The sequence below is a fragment of the Culex pipiens genome, chromosome 3, assembly GCF_016801865.2.
Source record: "Culex pipiens pallens isolate TS chromosome 3, TS_CPP_V2, whole genome shotgun sequence".
NCBI classification, from domain to species: domain Eukaryota; kingdom Metazoa; phylum Arthropoda; class Insecta; order Diptera; family Culicidae; genus Culex; species Culex pipiens.
Window position 1 is genome coordinate 57,357,157 of NC_068939.1, and position 21,815 is coordinate 57,378,971.

At 34.9% G+C, this 21,815-nt stretch overlaps 1 protein-coding gene across 2 annotated transcripts in view; it reads left to right on the forward strand.

The window, feature by feature from the left end:
• The first annotated feature begins 2,704 nt into the window (after positions 1–2,704).
• LOC120416046 (U-scoloptoxin(19)-Sm1a) overlaps positions 2,705–21,815 on the forward strand; it is a 41,212-nt gene continuing 22,101 nt past the window's right edge. Inside the window, exon 1 of one of the 2 annotated variants that reach the window (XM_039577704.2) lies at positions 2,705–3,208. In XM_039577704.2, coding sequence (XP_039433638.1) covers positions 3,079–3,208 — 130 coding nt within the window. In that variant the 5' untranslated portion in view covers positions 2,705–3,078. The remainder of the gene's footprint in view (positions 3,209–21,815) is intronic. The other variant, XM_039577703.2, reaches the window with a different exon arrangement.

The window sequence follows — 21,815 nt, forward strand, 5'->3', positions numbered from 1 at the left end:
TACGGTGTAACGAATGTTACGGTGTAACGAATGTTACGGTGTAACGAATGTTACGGTGTAACGAATGTTACGTAAACGAATGTTACGGTGTAACGAAAGTTACGGTGTAACGAATGTTACGGTGTAACGAATGTTGCGGTGTAACGAATGTCACGGTGTAACAATGTCACGGACCAATAGGTGAACCTCGCCTAACCGGTTCATTTGGGAACTTTTGTTGTGCACACTTAGCACAACTGCAGGGATCGTCCTATCAAAAAAAAATACGTAACAACATCATCCACTAAACAATGTCACACTTAGCCTAACCCAAATATTCAATTCAAACACCCTCCAAGTAGCTGTGCACACTTAGGACAATTGCAGGGGTCGTCCAAACCAAAAAAAAAACACGTAACAACATCATTCACGTAGTTGTGCACGCTTAGCACAACTGTAGGGGTCGTCCATGTTCAAAGACTAAGTATTGATTTTTTTTTGATCACTTTTGTTCTATTCGATACAAACTAAGAATTCATTGCAAGAGACACACTTGTTCTAACTGCAATCTACCATAACAGTTCTATGGTTTGTGTCCTGGATATCTTGCATTTCTAAAAAGGTCGTATGACATGAGGGAAATAAAATAAACTAGCTCAAAGTTTTTACATAATCATTTTCTTCTGTTTGTAAAAGTAGGTTTTCGTCATAGTTGGTCTTTTTGAAGCTATTTCATGGATTATCATACTTATATTTATGAATCCTCACACTTCACTAAGTTTTTCTTAATAAAATTCATGTTTTAACGGTAGTTGCTCTCAAAAACTGCAATTTTCACAATTAATTTAATGATAAACAAGTCTATTAAAAAAGTTTTGTTGAGAAAAATGTTCCTTAACTAGCAACAATTCAAAGTTACTACGCAAAAAACATTGAAACAAACAATAACTACTATTTTAACAATAAAATGACTCTCCGCACTTTTGTACCAAGTGCCACGTTGGAAGTATACACGACTCTGCCATCGAAGAAGCATTTTAGCTCAACTGCAAAATTTGCCCTGTGCACGTTTGTGCTAACTAATACAAATCACTGTTCAAGACACACTTGTGCTAATTGCAAGCATGATTTTTTTTCGTAATTTCTCCGCTAATTTTTTTTTTGCATTTCAAAAGTTTTCATATTTTACCATGTCTTTAAGTTATGTCAGGAGCATACTTTAAAATTATTAGGACAATTGTTTGTTGAATAGTTTCCCAGAAACAGTAATTCAAAGTTAAAAAGTCGATTTTCTCGTAACTACCAAAATGTCAGTTAGTATAAGAGAGCACACAAGCATCGACCTATCAACAAACACTATGATTTTGGGTCGCATCATCATCTTCTATGATGAATCCTGACCAAACACCCTATCCTACTAACAAATTTTCAGGTTCCTGGCACTTTTGGGGTGTAAGCACAGAGTAAATCAGCTGCCCTGCGCTAACTAACATTCCCATCCCTTAAAATCGAGATCTACAAACTGACATGGCGGGCGCCGTTGGTGGCCAATAACTGTTACCTTTTCGCAACTGATCTAGTTTTAGTAATCATGGTGTTTTATCTTTTCGGCGCATTCATACATGCTGTTGATAAGGGAAACACCACTGCACTAGAAGCCTACGTCGAAGCCTATGATCAGTAGTGCTAAAAGTATATTACGGTTCTGTTCAGCAACGGAGGGGCAACAATGGGTGGTCTCTCATGCTCATGCTCATGCTTAAATTTGATATCCGAAAATTTTGATTAACAGACATTGACATTGATTAATCATACTCTGTACCAGATTTGCAAGATTTTCAGGTATCTGCCAATTTAGAAAAAAATGATTAAAAGGAATGATTATAAATAAAAATCGAAAAGTTAAGTAAATATTAATTTTATTAAAAATGAAAAATAAATCATTCTGAGATAAAAAAATTTACAAAAACATCTCAATTCTACAAACTTATGAACTTATTCATATCCTCCCTCTCCTTCCCTATTCGAAATTGTACGATTTTCGATTGCCAGATTTTACCAGATTTTTCCAAATTTGGCCGGGTAACCCTGTGTGCAGTTCACCATGCCTCACCTTTTGACCTTCACAGATCCCAAAATTCGATTTCAATCTTGAGATACTCAATAAAAACTCCGTGTATCTGAAAAGTCCCAAGCAATACTTACAACTTTGTCGAGGGCACCAAATTGATCAGAAATCCAGATCTTAATATGCAAATTGATGAATGTTTTAATAGCATTTTGTATTGTATTGCTGCCAAATTTGTATTTATGGACGAATTAAATTAAGATTTGCAATGTGCTCCACTCTCAAAAATACAGCACCATTCACATATCCTCCTCTAAATTGCGTTTTTTTACGTTGTTTTCATGCCGGTTTCCACACGGGGCCAAACAGTATGCAAAAGTATCGTCAGCAGTGCTGATATCAGAACGCGAAACCACGCTTGTCACGCCTGAGTCGTGCGTTCACAAACTAAAGCCAAAAAGCCGCATCGAAGCTCAAGAGACAATAACTTAACTGACGATGATACTGATGGGACATCGATGGATCGTTCGGAAGGGGTGTTTTGACGGGTGAAAAACCCCGCATCAACACTTCCACCAGTAGTGTGTAGTGTTTAGTGTGGAGAGCCGCGGCGTGGCGTGGCGCGCGAGTCTATAAAAGCTATTGATAACTCATAAACGCTCACCAGTCGTCAGTCGCCGACACTCCGAGCAAACACTTAATAAAAACAGCAGCCACTAAGTTAAACCGGTATCGCTAGGACAAACGTGGAAGTTTTGTCTCAGTCGTGAAAAGAATAACAGAACCGTGAATCAACGAACGACCGTGAAAAGTTCAGCCTGCAAAAGAGCGCTTCTCTCAAGTGGAAATTCCAAAAAGGTGTGTTGTTTTTGAGCAAACTTTTGACGGCGACAATTTCACACGGCAATTTGCACAAAATCAAACGAATCTAGTTTCAAACGACAAACATCTGTGTTCTAAGTGAAGGTGCGGTTTATTGTTCCAGTGCTTGGGTTTGGGAGCGAAATCAACAACGGGAAAAAGCCGCTAACATGAAATTCTACGCGTTAACCTTGCTGGTGACGATGAGCGTTGTGATGTCGTTTGCCGTTGACGTTGCTGGACAGAGTGCAGCGGAAGTTCCGCCACCGGCTGTACGCGAAAATGACGAGGTGCAACGCAGTGAGTTCAATTTGTTTATATAGGCTGTGATTTACTCTAGATTAATTAAAATATTGTCTTTTTTGCAATAAAAAACCTAAATTATAATTCATATTTGGCGACAGGAACAACATCTCTGAAATAGTGTAGATTTAAAACTTGTTATGTATTTTGTACGAACAGGTAACACTAATCCATACAATTTGTTCTTATAAAATTCATCTTTTTTTAAACAATATTTTTTGTGATAAGCGGCAGAATCTGGTTTGATTCTTATTCAAGAAAAATCCCACATTCAAGCAGTGCTCGTGCCACAACAAACGTCCAAAAGGGTAATTCTTATGCAACAATTGCTGGACTTCACAAAAAATACTTTCAAAAGCAGAAAATTTAGGTTTAAGGATTAAAAGTTTGAATCACTGGTCCAAAAGTCATCACTTTTTCAGATTTTTTTTGATAAAATCGCGATAATCGAGATGGTTTTTAACAAACCCGTTATGTTTTGCCTTCCTCACTGAGGTAAGGCTATAATCCTGCTCGAAAAATGAACTTTTGAAAAACAGCTCGTAGACCTATATACATGTATACCTATCGACTCAGAATCGAAAACTGAACAAATGTCTGTGTGTGTGTATGTGTGTGTGTGTGTGTGTATGTGTGTGTGAGAGTATGTATGTATGTGTCAAAAATTCTTGCCAAGTTTTCTCAGCACTGGCTGGTCCGATTTTGATCAAACCGGTTGCATTCGACTTGGTTTGAGGTCCCATACATCTCTATTGAATTGTTTGAAGTTTCGATAAGTAGTTAAAAAGTTATATATAAAAATGTGTTTTCATATATATCCGGATCTCACTTATATGCATGAAAACTATGTCCGGATCCATCATCCAACCCATCGTTGGTTAGGTAATCAAAAGACCTTTCCAACGAGTCCAAAACATTGAAGATCTGGCAACCCTGTCTCGAGATATGTCCACTTAAGTGATATTTATGTACTATTTAGAAGCCGAATCTCACTTAAATGTATGTAAACTATGTCCGGATCCACCATCCGACCCATCGTTGGTTAGGTTATTGAAAAACCTATCCAACGAGTCCAAAACATTGAAGACCTGGCAATCCTGTCTCGCGATATGTCCACTTAAATGATATTTATGTACTATTTAGAAGCCGAATCTCACTTAAATGTATGTAAACTATGTCCGGATCCACCATCCGACCCATCGTTGGTTAGGTTATCAAAAGACCTTTCTAACGAGTCCAAAACATTGAAGATCTGGCAACCCTGTCTCGATATATGGCCACTTAAGTAATATTTATGTACTTTTTGGAAGCCGGATCTCACTTAAATGTATGTAAACTATGTCCGGATCCACCATCCGACCCATCGTTGGTTAGGTTATTGAAAAACCTATCCAACGAGTCCAAAACATTGAAGATCTGGCAACCCTGTCTCGATATATGTCCATTTAAGTGATATTTATGAACATTTTTATTCCGGATCCAAAAAATAGCTGAAATATGTTTCCAAACCACTCATATCACCCATTGTTGATAATAAGTGAGGAAGGCTCCAGCCATATAGGTGGATTAAGTTAGTTTTTTCGTTATGTTTAACATAAACATTTAAGTTTACACAACTTTGTAGAACATTGTTTCACTTCTAAAAGTAACCCTGCAAAAAAAAAAAAATGTTCTAAACGAAAAAAAATACCACTCTGGGTTATAACAGATTTGAAAATTTCTCTCGATTTTTGATAGTTGACCAACGCAAAATGGAATTGATTTTAAAACTATTTTTAACTTTTTTACGTAAACTATGTTTTTGGGCGTTGAAAATTAAAAGGATCGTACCGCCCCACCGTCACGAGATATTAAAGAATGGACCGCGGATTCGTGACTAGGGACCAACGAGCAGAAGTTTCACGGAAATTGAAAATGGGTAGGGACAACTGCTGTGTGAGTTGGTGACCCACATTTAGGGCTTTTTTCATTATCGCCAAGTATTTTGGTCATAAGGAATTTGTTCTAACATTTTTTAATTTTGTTTTTATAATTTAAAATATAATAAATAAACTGAGCCAATTTTTAACTGTCCCTGAAAAAAATCGATCGCAAAATGAAATATAATAATAATTATTTTGAATTTTTGGACAGTGTTTAAGTTATTAAGGATTTTTGTGATTTTATTTCTATTAAACAATATTTAAATATAGGCTTAGAATTCTGAAAAAACAACGTTTGATTTGTTAAAGCTCTCTTAAAAATGAATGTGCAATTAAAACAGGGGTGCTCAAAGTTTTTGAGTAGCGGGGCAAATATGAAAATGGTTTTTAAATAACGTTATTTCAAACTAAAAGATTGTGGAATAGTAATTAATATAAGCTTTAAGACAAATTTAATTACCTAAGCCGACTTGGAACCAGGTTCCAGCACCGAAAAGGACCTAATAAAAATAATTTTATGAAAAATGATTGTTAAATATATCTTTTAGCTGATGTTTTTGGAAATTTTGTTTTTTTTTTTGACATTTTCGTCATTTAACAGTCCCCACGGGACTGTATGGGCGTAGCCTTCGAGCACAGTGTGGAAAATATATTGGATGTACCGAGCAGCAATCAAATTGTCTAAGAATATTGAATTGACCATTGTGGCACCCTCATACAGCGTGGTGCAGACTCGTTACGCTATGCTATGCTATGAATGTATCATTAGTTTTATATTAGTAACAAATAGAAATGTTCACTAAAACATAATTTAAAAAAAAAAAATCATAAATCACTTTTAGGTGACCATTTTACATGATCATTTAAGATGGGCCCGCAGGCAGCATTTGGCCCGCGGGCCATGTTTCGGGCACCTTTGAATTAAAGCAACTAAATAATTTGAAAACGGATAAAGAGAATTTGTCGCTAGTGTGCTATCTAGTAACAAGTCAACTGTTAAAGTGACAAGTTACGAATTCATAAATAGTTGTGATTATTTTTCTATTGACATGTTTTTATATGTAGTTTCTGGAACACTTTTTGAGTATTTTTTGTTGTTGTTTAATTAAATTATCTTAATTTCATTTTGGTAATTCTTGCTTTTGTTCTATTTCATCATATAATAAATTTGAGGCATTTTTAAAACTGCATTGTAGCTCATTTTTGCTAAACTCCAAAGCTGCAATTCGAAATTCGATGGCATTACAAAAACAAACAGAAATAGCAAATTACTCAACGCTGAGCTGATTTGCATACTACGTATTTGCCCCACTCACACGTGCAATGACCACTAATCAAAACTATTCGCCACTTCCCCGGTAAGCAGGTGATGACCCCAGCCAATTGATAAGAATCAACAGCCAGGAGCACACACACACACACATTCACTTTCAAAACATTATTGATTTGGTGAGTCATCTGTTGCGCATTAGTGGATGAATAGTGGATGAAAAGTTTTATTTTAAATTATTTGTTCTATTAAATTTATAATTATGAAAATGGATTCAAGACATGGAAATAAACATTTGTTTATAAAAACTCCAAAAAATGCAAAGATATAATATATAAATTTTATATTCTATGGAATTTTTCAACAAACTTGTCTGTTTTTGATTGCTATTGATATCTTGGAATTTGTGGATGCAGGTGTTAACATACAAATTTTATCACAACTTTGAGGTTTTGTTCAATCAAAAAAAAAACGTGAGAAATACACATGAACTAAAACAACGTTTAACCTTAAATTAATTATTTTTCTTAAATCAAATTTTATCACACTCAGAGATGCAATACTTTCATGATTTTGTTTACTGTGTAAAATGTCGTTGCAAGTGATGCATCCAACCACCCATTATGTGACAATTAGGTACGTGCCAAACCACGAAGCTCAGGTGGAAAAGCCCTGTTGTTAGTGGCTTCCTTCAACAACACTCAATGGATAGTGTCAGCAAGTCGTCGCTGTCGTGCTAACTTGTCGTATGTCCATTTTGGGTCAAATTGAGTTAAGAACGCCATTTTGTGCAGCTCACAATGCCTCAGTTTTTGGCCTTCAAAGATCCCCAAAATTCGATTTCAATTCTGAGATATTCCATAAAAACCGAAAAAAACTTTGTGCATTTTTGTCACTTTTCATACATGAAAGTAGTTTCAATCTTGACGTGCTATCTTGACACAGTCTGAAAATTGATGCAAATGCGACAATTTGCCAAAGGGATTTCAGGTCAGAACGCGTTTGACGCACGTACATGTTAGACTACCGTAAACATTTATAATTATAATTCGGGACTCCAGCAACCAATTTCAACCAAACTTCGGGATAATGCACAGAATGGTCAGCCAAACAAAACGTGTTTGTTATTGTTTACATTGCGTGCTCTGGTTTTTGTTTATTCAAGGTAAAACATTTAAACGCGTTTTTCTCAGAACGTTAAAAACAACTTACGACAAGTTAGCACGACGGCGTCGAAGTGATTGGCTACCTTTGTGAAAACTTTGGAGAGCACTTTGAAAAATTGTTATTATTTTTTCAATTGTTAATTTTTTTTGTTAAATTTAAATAAAATAATGCTTAAAATAATGTAAGTGCCCTAATTTGGGACACGTTACATTATATTTTCTCAATTATTTTTTTTTCTGTGTATTGGCATCATGGTGCGTTGATGACGATGTTTGATTTGGATAAAACGTTAAACGCTTTATGGTTATTCGATGCGACACCGACCGCCATCGAGACGATCGTTCACACATTTAACGATGCACTGTTGGAAGTGTAACGTGATGGAAGATTGTTTTTATTTGTATTGGAATGATTTATATTTTGTCTTATTCCATGTTTTTTATTTAGTTTGAACTTTCCTGTTGTAATTTATTGTTTTTGGAAATGTTTATTTTATTTTAATTCCCATTTTATACACTTAAAAGTATCTAAAAAAATATGCAAACTTTGTTTGAGATAACGTTTACCATAATGTTTGTTGTTGTTTCCTTCTTTTTGACGGTGGCCAGTGCCACCGGTTGACGACGGCCAACAACTCTGGGTGTCTGACAAGGGGGCGCTCTCATGATTGATTATAGTTCCATGTTTACATTTGCATTCATGGTCGCGTCTGGCGGGATTTTGGTCGTATAAAAAGCATGATGATTCACATCTTCTGAGGTTGGTTGTGTTGAAAAAAGAAGGAAGTTTTGTTTGCTGAAGTTAAAGGTTGAACCTTCAATCAATTTTGGATTTGAATGTGTTGGAAATAAAATTATAGAAATAAGTATAATTTTATCAGGCCACGAACAATAACAGAATGGTTTACTAAATGTGTTGAATCCAACTCCAAATAACAAACCACAATGATCCCTCCGGTGACAATTCCCATTTCAATTTGCTTGCGCACCACAATCGACGACCGTATCGAATGATGATGACGATGATTGAAAAAGCAATTAAATACCCATTACGGGAACTAATTACAAATTTCATTCACCTGGGAGGCTTACTGGGGCTGATCTTTGCCTCACTTTTGTCCTCGGGGGATGCATCGGATACACATTTGCACAAATTATAGCGCTCCCAACCCCTCAACACTCAAAAGGTCACGTCATATGCAAATGTACTCCTCTATCGATTTTGGATGCTGGAGGCTTGCCCCCCAAGGGCTGTCGGTTTGTCTTGTCTGGCAATGTTTATGTTCAACCACCTGTGGAAGGTGGCCGGCGGTGTCCCAGTAAAGAGCAAAACAATTACATTACTTCTCAATTATCGTAAATTACCATCGACAATCGATACCATTGACTTCCGCTTTCTCGCTATCTCTTGAGAAAGGCATTTCTATGGCTTGGGGCCAAAGGTTTTCTTGGATTGTTGGGCTGTCCTTGCCAGATGTACCTGACAGCTGGCAACATGTGTCCAACTTCTCTTCTGGTGGGAGGAATGATGAATGGAATGCTTTTGTTAGGATGCAACAGACTGCAGATATTCATTAGAGATTAAATTATGGTCTTTAATTAATTTTGAACTGAACGCAAACGAAGTATAATTAATCTGACGATTGTCTTTGCAATTACTTACTGGGCAGACGGTAACAAAAAAATTCATGTCATTTCAATCACAAATACTGTATAAACATATCATAACAAGATTTGCTATTGGTCTGATATTGGCCAAAACAACTTTGTAAAGTAAATCTTTCCCTGTTCCTGAAGGGAACACCCGTGAAGAGTATCAGGGCCGGCATTAACAAAGCGGATTCAGTGACAGTTTATTAATCAACTTAATTTTAAAATGTTAAGATTAATGTTAACATTTCATAGGTTGTCTTCCTAAGGTGTCGTGATAAGGTCCAGTTTGTGACGATACACTACCTTCCCTTTACTAAGCAATCGAATCCAGAAGGGAAAAGATCGCCAGTTGTGTTGGTCCGAGCCGGGATTTGAACCCCGATCTACCGCTTACGAGGCGGAAGCGTTACCACTGGGCTACGTGGCTCGGTCTCAAAACAACTTTTTGATAACATTATTTGTTATGGAAGAATACCTCCATCTGGTTATTGGTAACTAAAAATAATAACAAAGATTTGTTTGAAGAGCAACTAAAAGTATTATTAGTCTGTTATTACAATAACAATCCAATAACAAAAAAATCATACATTATGTCCCGGGCAGACGGTAATAACAAAGTTCATGCCTTTTAAATAACAAATACTGTTAATATAACAGAAAGTGTTATTGAATCTTCTTAAAAATACATTTTTGGATAAGGCTTTAATAACAGTTTATGTTATCATCACAAAATTTGTTATTGGTCTGATATCGGTTGAGAGCCAACAAAACTTTGGAATAACATTTTTTGTTATGAAAGAATACCTCCAACTGTTTTTGGGATGATCGGATTAGTTGCTAAAATAACAATAAATAATAACAAAGATTTATTCGAAGAATAACCTAAAATGTTATAAGTCTGTTATTACAATAACAATCCAATAACAAAAAAAATCATAACGACGAATATAAAATCTTGTTATAAATAACATAAATTGTTATTGGCTTAGTATTTTCAAATATCAAAAAATGTTATTCCCAAGTTATTTCCGTCTGCTCGGGGTAACATTCAATTTTATGATTTTATGCAACATAAAATAAATTAGATTTTGATTCATGTAATGTCTAAAATTTCTCACCAATGATAATTTTGCTTTGTTTTTTTTTCAGAATTAATTTCAAAAAACATTCCATACGGTAGTTTATTATTAATTCGATTGTTTGTTGGTATGCAGGATTTGATGTTTTTTTTGCTTTCGCAGTCAAATTTACAAGGTTCAAACGATTTGTTGTTTGAAAATGCCCAACACATCAAAAAATGCTCATCAAATAAAAACAAAAATGGTGTTGATTCATCCACAAAATTTAATAAAAACGAATTGTTATGAAACGTATGATAGTTTCCGAATAATGCCATATTTTTATAAACTTATATTGAAAGCATTGATAATCATTCAACAAATTTTACAATTCAAATGATTCACATCAAGTAACCAACCTGAACAAATGTATGCCAAAGGGACAACAACTTTCAAATGGAAAGAAAAAAAAAACTGGTCACAAATAACGCCCATTGGCCTATGGCGGTAACGAACTGGAAATGGTTGGAATCCGTTTTAAATAGAGGGTGGCGATTCTCGAGATTTTCAATTTCCCGGGAATCGAGAGTTGAATTTGGTCATTTCCCGGGAATTCTCGGGACCCGGGAGTTTTTTTGACTATGCCAATAGTGCCAAAATTTAAAATTAAAAGTCGTAAATTTAATGAATTCGGTTCCAAATAATTCATGCTAATTCATTGAAACGTTTATTCAAGTTGCCTTATTATTTAAGACTCAAAACTGTAATTTAAAGACTCTTTTTAAGACTCAAAACTGTTATTTAAAATATTTACAAATCTTAATTCGCACTGAGTGATTTTTCAAAAGTTTCACAAAATTGTTGTTTGAATTATAATAAATGAAAATAATATATAATTTCCCAGTATCAGGAATTTTGCAAAATGATGAACAACTTCTCAAAACAACATTTTTTTTTTTATTTTTAAGGTCAACTGTAAATATTCATAGAAGAAATATTAACAGTTATCAGGAAAATCCATATGTTCACAAAAAAACTAGATTATGAAGATTGTTATGCTCGAGAGAAGATATAAAAATTGAACTTAATGTGAAACCGTTGATCAATATCGAAGAAAATTGATCATTACTATAAAATATTCTGAATTAAATTCAATTTAACGAATTTCAACACCAAAAGGAATCAGCATGTGCCAGGTTTTGAGTTCTTCAAGTCACTGAAAGAATTTTTGATTTAATCAAATGCGTTTAAAAATATATATGATTGTGTGGCACAATCATTGACGTCCATAATTTTACAAGGAATTGGATAATCGTTACCAAAAGAAATCAGCACATGTAAGGCACTATTCTTAACAACTTGTTGAAGGAATTTTGTCAAAATATTGAAAGCGGCGCAAAATTTATATCTTTGAACGAAAAAACATGACAATGATGGAAGTCTTCACTTTAACTTGAAAAATCTTTTGCCTCTTAGAAATTACAAAATAAATATTTGAAAATAGACATTTGATTTCATTTCTGGGGTGTAACTGCTAAATATTTTTTAAGGTAAATTTTGGGGTCCACATTTGTTTTCGGCTTCTCTCAATTATAGTTTTTTGAATTTTTGACAATGTTAAAATTTACACTTTCTGAATAAGAAGATGAGAAAAATGTTGGTTTATTCTAACTTGAACATCTAACATTTAACATTCAATGTTCAAAACAATTTTGAATTATTCAAATGGTTTTCTGATTAGTTTATATAATTTGGCTTCGATATTTATTAATTTAAAATTTCCCGGTAGTCTCGACCAAATTTCCAGGGAATCGAGAGGTCAAAAAAATTGTCGATTTCCCGGGATTTTTTCCCGGGAATTCCCGCTCGTCACCCTCTAGTTGTAAATAAGTTCCAGTTCCGATGGGTTTTTGTGACCAGGACTTTTTTAAAGGTTTTGAGTGCTCTTAGAGCATCTCTTTGTTCCAGGGTTGAGGTTTCTAAATTCAATAGAAAAGTACAAAATTTATAAAAAAGTATTTGTCGCTTGGCTCTGGTCCACTATGGTACATTGGGTGGCCAAGTTTCAAAAAAGTGACCTTCTCCAAATATTTTTTGGTATTTTTTTCTCGAAAGTAAACATTCTAACTAAGAAAAATCCAAATTTTCAAAGCTCTAAGTTTGTTCATTACGGAGATACGCAAGCTGAAAGTCAAAAAATGGAGTAAAAAACTAGCGTTTTTCGTAAAAAAGGCTGATTGTTTAATTTTAACATAGCTCAGCCATTTTAAATGTTTTATTAGGACAAATATACATCGTTGGAAAGGTAATGAGATAAGCTTTGAAACTATTAATAGATAAAATGTTGTTTCCAAACCAAAAACTGAAGTTTTCATCGAATAACTGGAGCATTTTTTTGACAAATCATATTTTTTTGTGTTTGTTAATCGAGTACTTTTTTTGCTAACCGATGCTAAACATGAAACTAAGATCACTTGAAAGATTGGATTATAATCTAACATTGCTGAAATTTCCAGCCTGCGATTTTTTGCGTTTTCGGAGATATGCCATTTTGAACATTTACGTTTTATCAAAATTTGCTGCAATCTACATATGCGCCCGTTTATTTCACTTGCTTTGCTACCTACTTCGTGGGCATCGTCGCTTCAAAAATCAATACCTGATTTCAAGAAGTTCGAAATGACTTTATTGGAATTTTCTGTTGCCTACATTTAAAATTGAGTACCTTAGTCAAAATAAGGTATTCGTACCGAAGTTTCTCAAGCGAAACTGGAGAATCTCAGTTTGATACCGGAAAAAGTATTCATCAAAATGTTGACTTAGCATGATGAATTTCTGCGATCAATCCATGAAACTGATCCACATTTAAGTTCTATGTTGGTTAGTACAAAACATCATAAAAAGTACCTTTAACATATCCTGAAGCTGTCACAAACTCTATAATCAAATGAATTTTAAGAATATGGTTTGTATTTTATCGTTTTACTTCATAATTAATATTTTGAATAAAATTAATTTTTCTGTTATTTGATTTAACAATTAAAATTTTCGCAATTTATGCACGTAAGGGTGGGGGGGGGGGGGGTCTCAAGTTATATGGCATGGACTCACAAAAAGAAACACACAGCAGTAAATAATAAATATTTGACTTAAAATGAATTTATTACGCTTAACAAAATTTTGTTGGAGGGAAGGAGGAGAGGGGGGGGGGTGAAAGAAAGAGGAGGGAGGGGTTGTGTCCTTAAAGTGGGGATGTATTAGCTTATCCATAATTTAATAATATAAACTTGCAATACAATATATATGCAATTCTGTTGCACTTGCAAATGTATGAAAAGACTATTTATTATAAACAATCAACTATTGAAAAACATGAAAAGTCATAAAAATCGACGTATATCATTTCAATACCATACAATTACCCAAATTTGTATGAAAACACATTTAAAAATCAAAACAATAATTTGGCCGCCTGTTTGTATGGAGATGGCCCATAGTGTGGTCTTTACCACCATATTCCTAGATTTTGGTTCGTTAACCAGTATGTAGCGAGCCGTTTTTGTTATTATCACAAATTGATTCGGTTGTAGGGCCCTGTAAAAGTAGGTGTGGAAATCGGAAAATGTTCACATCCTCGAGCTGGTGTGATTGCGGCTCGGAACAAAAAAAAACTTAGCTTGCAGGGAAAGGCCTGATGCAATCAACGACCGGCACACGATGTCCTATTGGAACAAACCGTGAGAATCATACTCAGTAGGGAGAAGGCACGGAATGTTCGGTTTGAATAATTCGACCATAATTTTGCAGTATGTAAATTGTTTGAGTTCTTCTTCTTAAACCTTAAAACAATAAAAATCAAGTCTGAAAGTAAGCTTAACTATTTTTTCCGTTTTCAACACACAGATAGAAAACACACAAAAAGCGAAAAAAAAAGCTGGAAATGTCTAGGCCATGCTGGGAGCGTTATTTAATAGCCTCACCGGAAGCGTCAGCACTAACAACAGGAGAAGGGGAATAACACAAACATTTAGTTTGGCTCCCACCTGCCACTCCGGAACGGCTGTGAAAATTGGATGAATCGAGCGGTGAACAATGTGAATGACTGTGATTACTGGTGTGATAATAGTAGATTAAACAAAGAATTTCAAAAAAATCGAATTTTCTTTCAATGATTTTATTTTTTTATCGTTTTATTCAAGGATTGACATAAAATATTAGATTTTTGATAGGTTTCTTCGAAACAATGCAGATTATTCCGGATAGGGCGTCCAATTGTCCTGGGTTTTGAATTTCACGGGAAACTTTTTAAACAGTCATAAAATCTTTGCTTTCATTATATTTGTTAGGTTTTTTCGAGCTTAAAATCAAAAGACCTATCGAATGCAACTAAGAGAGTTGGAATTGATGAAGTTTTACGGAATTGCGAGCAATTTTAAGATTTTTTAGGTTTTTGGACCTCAAACTTCGAAGCCCGTTTTACCCTACTTCCCTTTGTCGTAGAGGGCTCATATTTGGCTTGAGTTCATCTTATCCCGGGCAGACGGTAATAACAAAATTCATGCCATTTCAATAACAAATACTGCTTAAAAAATTCTTTAAAAGTGTCTAAAAAACAAAAAAAAAGACAGATAAAATAAAGTCATTGTAAAATTTTAGACAAAAAATTTATGTTTTACCTAGCACATTTTATGAAATCTTTCTTTTAGTCTCTACCGTCAACTGGGGATAATCGGGACAGCAGTCTGAATAGGTACAGGAGAATTTAGAGCAACATTTTGAAAATCTATGTACTAATTGTTTTATTCTATTACTGTGTCAACCGAAATCAATAAAAAAAAATCTAATCATCATGATAAAAAAAAATTAGTTATATGAAACATTGTTCAATGTGGTATTTTTTTTTACAATTTACAATCATGAATATTCAAATACAATAACTAGTCTTTTCAATAATATATGGATCATTCCAGGTTAACTGAGTACACTTTAGGACTCGACCTTCACCGATTTGGATCAAACTTGGAGGGAACGTTCATCTATCGATAGATAACAGAAATCCCAAGTTTGGTGCTGATTGGACCATCCCTCTATTTTTGGCACCGCTACCTTTTTAGACGATTTTCTAAAAAAACTTTTTCTTCTTTTAATCACAACTTTGTAACTATTTGAGCCAAAGACTTTCTACAGTTTGAGCAATTCTGAGCATGAGCATGAGCATGAGAGAGCACCCATGGTTGTCCTTCTCCGTTGCTGAACAGAACCGTAATATCCTTTCAGCACTACTGATCATAGGCTTCGACTATCAAGTGGTATTTCCCTTATCAACAGCATGTATGAATGCGCTGAAAAGATAAAACACCATGATTGCCAAAACAAGATCAGTTGCGAATAGGTAACAGTCATTGGCCACCAACGGCGCCCGCCATGTCAGTTTGTAGATCTCGATTTTAAGGGACGGGAATGTTAGTTAGCGCAGGTTGTTACTAGGGCAGCTGATTTACTCTGTGCTTACACCCCACGAGCGCCAGGAACCTGAAAACTTGTTAGTAGGATAGGGTGTTTGGTCAGGATTCATCATAGAAGATGATGATGCGACCCAAAATCATAGTGTTTGTTGAAAGGTATTATATTTTATTCTCAAGGCAAACAATCGGATGCTGCGGATGAGACATTTCCCGTTTAACTGTTGTTAATTTTTTAATGAAATGGTTTAATCTTAGACAGCCGGCTGTGGAAAGATAAAACCAAATAATATTTATTTATAAAATGAGGTGTTAAACGCAATGCTGCAATGATAGCGTAGTCTGATTTTTAATTATATAATCATTTAGTTCATGAATTTGTTACGGAATAGACGCGACGAACTCAACCATCAAGTGTCTTCCGATCTTCTTTCTGTTAGCTAGATAAGGTATTGATTTTCGTTGCCTCTCGAGCTACGATGCTATGGAGAGGGCTTAACACACAAACAACCGACGTCGAGCCCTCCGAGCTACGGAGCTATGGGAAGGTCTTTTCAACACAAGGGCTTGAAGCACACAATAACTCACCGATTAATATGAATAATTTTCAAGATCGATCTTATTTCAAAACTACAGCGCGACTCACTCCTGATTTTCACGATCCCGAATACAGCACAAATCAAACACCGCAAAAATCCATCTCACAATCCTGATTCGTTTTTTTTTCTTTTTTTTAATTTTTTTTTTGCTTTTTTCACTTTGCACACAAACACAACCATAATTGAATAATTTCCCCCAACCAACGCGTCCCTTCACTCAGCATTCTTGCAGGCACAATCCCTATTTTTTTTCTTCACTTTGCACATAAACAACCATCCGCTTGCACTGGTGGAACATAATCTGAACACAAACAGCGACACAAAAGAGACGAAAATTTTCGCGAAAAAACAGGACTGCGCGTCCCCAGAAGCACTGCACTTATGACGGCATTATTCAATTATACTGACCAATCACCCCATGCACACAAACAGCCACACAAAAGAGACGCTTTCTACAGTTTGAGCAATTCTCTACCAAAACCGGAAATGGATTTTATTTGTATTTTTTTTTATTTGACTCAAACTTTGTGGGGGCCTTCCCTATGACCAAATAAGCTATTTTGTGTCATTGGTTCACCCATACAAGTCTCCATACAATTTTGGCAGCTGTCCATACAAAAATGGTATGTAAATATTCAAACAGCTGTAACTTTTGAGTGAATTTTCTGATCAATTTGGTGTCTTGGGCAAAGTTGTAGGTATTGTTGAGGACTTTTGAGAAAAAAAAATAGGTACACGGAAAAAAATTGCAGATTTTTTTATCAACTTTTTTAGCAATAAAACTCAATTTCCCAAAATACGTATTTATTGATTTTCTAGATTTTTTATATGTTTTAGGGGACAAAAATCCGCAACTTTTGAGCCATAGAGAAATATGGTCAAAAAATCTGCCGCCGAGTTATGATTTCTTTGAAAAAATAGTGGTTTTTGGAAAAAATCGAAGTTTCATGCAAAAACAAGTTTGACATTATTTTTTAATGCAAAATTGAATTTGCAATCGAAAAGTACTTTACAGATTTTTTTTTATAAAGGGCTCCGTTTTCAAGATATAGCCACCGAAAGTTTGATTTTAGCGAAATATTTTCAGTTTTTCAATTTTTAAAAATAGTGACCATGAGTGACCATTTCTTAAAAATATTTTTTTTTTTTAAGTTCAAGGCCAAACATTAATTAACATTGAAAATCGGACCATTTATTGCTGAGATATCGTCAATAGAAAATGGTGGGCTGTTTGGGTGAGACTTAGAAAACTTCAATTTTCGTGTTTCTTTTTCTTTAAGCCGCTGTTTCTCAGCAACCAGAGGTCCAATCTTCAGTGTCTCTTAGACAATTTTATAGCAAATTTTCTGAACTTTTCAAAAAAAAAAAATTTTTTTTTTGAGGTGGTCACTCATGGTCACTATTTTTAAAAATTGAAAAACTGCTAATATTTCGCTAAAATCATACTTTTGGTGGCTATACCTTGAAAACGGAGCCCTTTATCAAAAAATCTGTAAAGTATTTTTCGATTGCAAATTCAATTTTGCATTAAAAAATAATGTCAAATTTGTTTTTGCATGAAACTTTGATTTTTTCCAAAAATCACAATTTTTTTCAAAAATTTATAACTCGGCGGCAGATTTTTGAAACCATGTTTATAGATGATAATTTTGTGTAGGTTTGTGTTTTAAAATTTAAAATTTTATTAATATAGGTTATTATTGTATTTATTTGGTTGGGATTTTGAGTTTTGGATAATTTTGTTTGATTATTTTTTATGATGTTTTTTTTAAGGGTACTTTTTGGTTGATATTTGTAACTATTAAATAAATAATACTGTGAAATAGTATAATTTTGTGTGATGATTTTTATAGAATTAGGTTATGAGGTTGTTTATTTTATTAAAAAAAAACGAATTAATTTTGTAGGGTAAGATGAAAATTGGGATGGAGAATTGTTGGGGGTGTTAAAATGAATATATATAATTTTGTGGGATGATGTTGGAAAATAAATGTTTGTGTAGAATAAAAATATTATTTATTTGTATTTTGGGAGTTTGAGGAAGAGTTAGTAGTGAGTTGATATGTTTGATGTTTTTTAGATTATTGTTTATGGATATAAATTATATGTTATTAAATTATTTATAAATAATTGGGTTTTTTTAGTAGATATTTAATTTTGGAGTTGGGAGTTGAAGGGTTGGTTGTTGAGTTGGGTATAAATGTGGTTGAAATGGAAATATAATTTAAAGAATTAGGAAAAGAGTTAGAGTTGGTTTATAGAATTAGAGTAAGAAAAGAAATGATGTTGTAGTTTTTGGTTTTGGATGTGTGGTTGGGATTAAGATAAATGAATTGTTATATTGGAGAAAATAAAGAGATTTTAATGTAAAAGTTGTGAATTTTTTTGATGAAAATTGAATTTGAAGGAATTTAAGATTTTAGTTTATATATTATTCAATTTAAGTTGATTGAGGGTTTGATAAATTGTTATTAAGTGTGATTAGTAAAATCAAACTTTTTTCAGTAAAATCGCTGTATCTTGCCAAAAGTTTGTTTTTTTTTCAGTTTCGGGAAATCTCAGGACCGAGAAGTAAAAAATCCGGTATTCGGAAATTCCCGGTTCAGAAAAAATCTCGCGGTTTTTTTTCTGGATATTCCCGTTCTAATTCCGGGTCCACAAAAAAAAAAAAAGAAATTAAGCAAAAAGGCAGTGAAGAAAATATAATTTAACCCAAAAATGACGAATTTCTCGTCACAGTGTCCTGATGCAAACAATCATCGAGGTCGAGCTGTCACAGCCCTGAGAAATATGTTGGCTGACATATCGGGTGGTCAGCCAAAAAAATAAAACAGCTATAAGTCACCTGACATAAACTTTTGCTAGAAAGAGATAGAAATCTGATACAAACAAACAAACTAGGTATGTAAATATTTGAAAAAAAAAAAAGATCTTTGGAACAGAGTTAACAATGTTTAGCAATATGAGTTAATGATTCACTATATGCTGCTTATTTCCGGCAAAGTAAAGTAACCTGACAATTTGCTAACGATGTCATGTTATCCGAAGTAGAATTTATGTTGCCAAACCCTTTTCTAAAATGTTTTAATGAGCAACTTGCTCAAACTACTATCCATCACCATCTGCCACGTCGTAATGCGCAATTTGAAGCGTTCTAAGGACATATCTCCAACTATTTCCTTGGATCTCCCATGCGGCCTGGCCAAAGTAGGACTCCACAAATTTCCCAACCCCAAGATCCGCAAAATAAATAGCCCAAAGCTAAAGTTAGCCTTCCGAGCTCGAGTCGTCTCAGCTGTCGCAGCGGCCATTCTCGTGGAACAGCCCCTCTCGAATCTCGGCAGGCCCGTTCGCTGCGCCATCCGGACTATTAAACTTAATTTCAATCATGAGACCCCCATCACAGTCATATCCTTTCGTTTTGACGCTTGCAGCAGCTCCTGGACCACACCGTCACAGATGTCGGCCCCGGCGAAAATACTATCTGCTAACGAGCTAGTTCCCTCAGCATCAGCCCAGTCAACCAGGAGCTGGTGGTGGGTTGGTTCCTGTGGTCCGCAAGACATGACACGACAGGGTATCCTGGCCCCGGCTAGCTGGCTTAGCTAGCTATTGGTCGTAAACCCGGGAAGAAGAGAATCGTGAGTGAGGGCCATATGGGGTGAAATAAAGAACTTATGTTAACTGTATGTGAAATTTGTTTTGGTTTTAAAATCTAAAAATATATAGTATTATAAAGTCTTATTAGACTGAATTTGAATAAAAATGAGTCGTCCCTTTCACCCCTGATGCCCACTTCACCACCCCACGGCACTAGTTTGGCTAGTTGTCGTGATCGTTAGAGCGTAGATTTTCAAGCCCCCGCGGCAAGCTATTTGCTAAATCCCACTTCAACATTTGCTATCTGCGTCGTCGTTGCCACCGTACGGAACCCAGTTCGGAAACCTGGCCAGCCGACCGACCGGCCACCGTGGCAAAAACGTGGTCCTGTGGCTTGACTTGTTCGCTGTGTTATTAGCCAGGACCAGGTTGTGCACTCCAGTCAGAAGGCAGTAGCCTCGAACCAACTAACCGAGCTGCTTCTCGCAGGAAAAAAAACATCGGTGCTCCTCGTCGAAAGATATGGCACCGCCGCGGGAAAAGCTCAAGAAGATTTTCCAGCGAAATTAATTGCATTAATTGCTCACGGCGGTGTAATTTGCGGACGACAACGAAAATCGCTGCTGCTTTTTTTGGCTTTCGTTGAGGTCAAAGCTGGGAAAAGATCGGCGAAAAAACAGCTTTGGCTAAAAAACAATTTTTATTTAACGTTCCAAACGTTTCATCGGGAGCGTCATCGGTTGAGAGGGTGGTGGCAGGTTTCGGTTCAAAGCAAGCACAAATTTTCATCGCTCGACACCGATTCCAAAGCTCAACCGTGGCCACACTCTGGCCGGCGAGCGTCAGTGATGTATGGGTGTGGGATTCATGCTTGACGGGAAAAACCAAATGTGACCTAAATTTTTCCGAACAAAGGCGAAGCGTAGGATACATTACTAAAATATTTTACTGCTCTGCCTGGGTGTAATTTTTCCTGCCTCTTGATGATCACTGGTTGGTGATGGAGGGTCCCGAGCAGACTTTATCTAAAACAACAGCAAATGTATAATTTTTAAGTACTAGAATAATATCTTAGAATCGTATTCAAAAAATCCATAAATTCATAAAAAAGGACTTACACCAGCTGGAAGAAAAGTTCGCATCGGACTTATTTCTTTTAAGATTTATGTTTTTGTCAAAATAATATATTCATACCTATCATGAATTTGGAAATTAAATTAAAGCAATTGAAAACAATAAAAGCAATTCATAGCTGTTCAAAGCAGTTCAAAACCATTCAAAAATCAAGATTTGCATATCACATAACACAAACAATTCTTAACATTTTTTAACAATTCTTAAAAATAATTAACAATTCTAAACAATTCTTAAAAATTTCAAATAACTCTAAACAGTTCTAAGAAATTCAAAACAATTACGAACAATGCCAAACAATTCTAAACAATTCTTAACTATTCTAAACAATTTTAAACAATTCTAAACAAGTCCAAGCAATTCTAAACAGTACTAAACAGTTCTAAATAATTTGAAACAGTTCTAATCAATTCGAAACAATTCTAAACCATTCGATGCAATTTAAAACAATTCAAAACAATTTGACACAATTCGAAACAATTCAAAACAGTTCAAAACAGTTCAAAACAATTCAAAACAATTGTAAACAATTGTTTTCATCAATTCTAAACCATTCTAAGCAATTTCAAATTACTATAAAGAGTTCTAAACAATTCTAAACCATTCTGAACAATTCTAAAAAATCAAAAAATCTAAACAATTCAAACAAATCAAAACAACTCTAAGGGACCATCCACAAACAACGAGGACACTTTTTTTTTGAAATCTCAACGCCCCCACCCCATCGTGGACAATTTCCA